General features: G+C 41.8%; 1 protein-coding gene across 1 annotated transcript; it reads right to left on the bottom strand.

Annotated features, from left to right (window-relative positions):
• Nucleotides 1-657: 657 nt before the first annotated feature.
• On the bottom strand, nucleotides 658-1,590 carry LOC144289336 (olfactory receptor 7A17-like). Its single transcript, XM_077857488.1, has one exon. It carries the CDS (start codon nucleotides 1,588-1,590, stop codon nucleotides 658-660), a length of 933 nt encoding a protein of 310 aa, XP_077713614.1.
• Between the last annotated feature and the right edge of the window lie 389 nt (nucleotides 1,591-1,979).

Below are 1,979 nucleotides of genomic sequence, written 5' to 3'. Positions count from 1 at the left end.
AGCTCTGGTCAGAGAAGTATCTGTAGGAATGTCCATAAGCACATGGGTGCAAGGGAATGACCAGGATTTCTAAGCCTGAGCATGCTTGTCAGTAGCCTGAGATGTAAAAGGACCAGTGTTGGAGTCCACATCATCAGAAAGAGGAGTGAAGGTAATGGTGGAAAAGACTGACAGACTTGAGGTAAAAACTGTGGTTCTGTATTCTCATCTACAATAAAATTATGTGAAGGCCTTAATGGCCAATGTAGTATCTTCCATATGAAGAAAACAACTCATGATTAGTCTTTTTGGGGGATCTAGAGAAAATTTACTTGGCATGGTTTAAGTCATATGAAATGAAATTATTTTTAAGAAATTTAATTTGCCCCATGTAAGATACAAAAATTTCTAGGCATTTGTGACCCAAGATTGGGGAAATCTTTAGGAATGTATGAAAATAGACAAAAGATAACCTGTGTATCAGACAGAGTAGAAGCTTAACAAAATGTATTACTTAAATGCATGGAGAAGTTGAATTCAAACAAATGGAAATTCCAGGAAATAAATGGAAAGAACAGATTCCATATCCCCAGTCTAATCAAAGAATGGCAGTTCCTGACTCTGAGGCTGTGAGCCCTGCAATCATGGGCACTTCGTCAGCCCCAGGACGATTGGCCCTTACATCACTGGAACCCCAAAGTTTCTTTTCAGAGCCCTTTTTATGTCTCTGTTCCTCAGACTATAAATGAAGGGGTTCAGCATGGGTGTGACCACTGTGTACATCACTGAGGCCAGTGCACTTGAGTGGGAGCTCTGGGGAACAGCAGAGCTAAGGTACACTCCTAGGATTGTACAATAAAATAAGAACACAACTGAGAGGTGAGACGTACAGGTGGAAAATGCCTTATACTTGCCCTGAGCTGATGAGATCCGAAGTATGGAGGAAACTATCTTAAAATATGAGTAAATGATCCCAGCAAGGGGACCACCAGCCAGCAGCACAGCTGCCAAATACATCAGCATGTCATTAAGAAAGGTGTTTGAACAGGCAAGTCGGACCACCTGATTAATTTCACAGAAAAAGTGGGAGATTTCCACCTCTCTGCAGAAGGACAGCTGCAACACCATTAAGCTTTCTAATAAGGAATGCAGGACACTGATGATCCAGGACACCAGAACCAACAGCACACAGAGCTGGGAATTTATGATGACTGTGTAGTGCAGGGGGTGACAGATGGCCACAAACCTGTCATAGGCCATCACAGCCAGGAGAAAGTCATCCCACCCTGCAAAGAGTAAGAAAAAGTATATTTGAGTGACACAACCTGCATAGGTAATAACTTTGCTCTGAGTCTGGATGTTTTGGAGCATTTTGGGGATGGTGGTGGAGATGGAACAGATGTCTACAAAAGACAGGTTGGCGAGGAAGAAGTACATGGGGGTGTGGAGGTGAGGGTCAGAGGTGACAGCCAGGATGATGAGCAGGTTTCCAAACACAGTGATCAGGTACATGGAGAGGAAAAGCCCAAATAGGAGGGGCTGTAGTTCTGATTCCTCTGATAATCCCAGAAGAAGAAACTCTGGAATTTGTGTATCATTTCCAGGTTCCATGTGATGGTGAGGACTACAAGAGAAGAAAAAAAAATAACATAACAAATTTTAAACAAATGGGCTCCTTTTTATTTATTCATTGCCCTTTATTTTTTTCATTTTTTTCAAGTTTTTATTTCAATTCCAGTTAATTAACCTACGGTGTAATATTCATTTCAGGTGTACAGTATAGTGATTCAAACTTTGATACAACAGGCAGTGCTCCTCACAAATGCCCTTCAACCCCATCACCTATTTCACCTATCCCTCCACCACCACCTCTCTGGTAACCAGAAATGTGTTCTCTATAGTTAAGAGTCAGTTTCTTGCTTGCTTTCTCTCTCTCTCTCTCCCCCACTCTCTCTCTCTTTTCCCTTAGCTCATTTGTTTTGTTTCCTTAAATTCTACAC

Source organism: Canis aureus, chromosome 19, assembly GCF_053574225.1.
Source record: "Canis aureus isolate CA01 chromosome 19, VMU_Caureus_v.1.0, whole genome shotgun sequence".
Lineage (NCBI taxonomy): Eukaryota > Metazoa > Chordata > Mammalia > Carnivora > Canidae > Canis > Canis aureus.
The sequence above is the reverse complement of the archived record's forward strand: the minus strand, read 5'-3'. Positions and strand labels throughout refer to the sequence as shown.

Bases quoted from the DNA above. Each gene is read 5' to 3' on its own strand.
- LOC144289336 (XM_077857488.1), bottom strand. From the start codon at position 1,590: ATGGAACCTGGAAATGATACACAAATTCCAGAGTTTCTTCTTCTGGGA.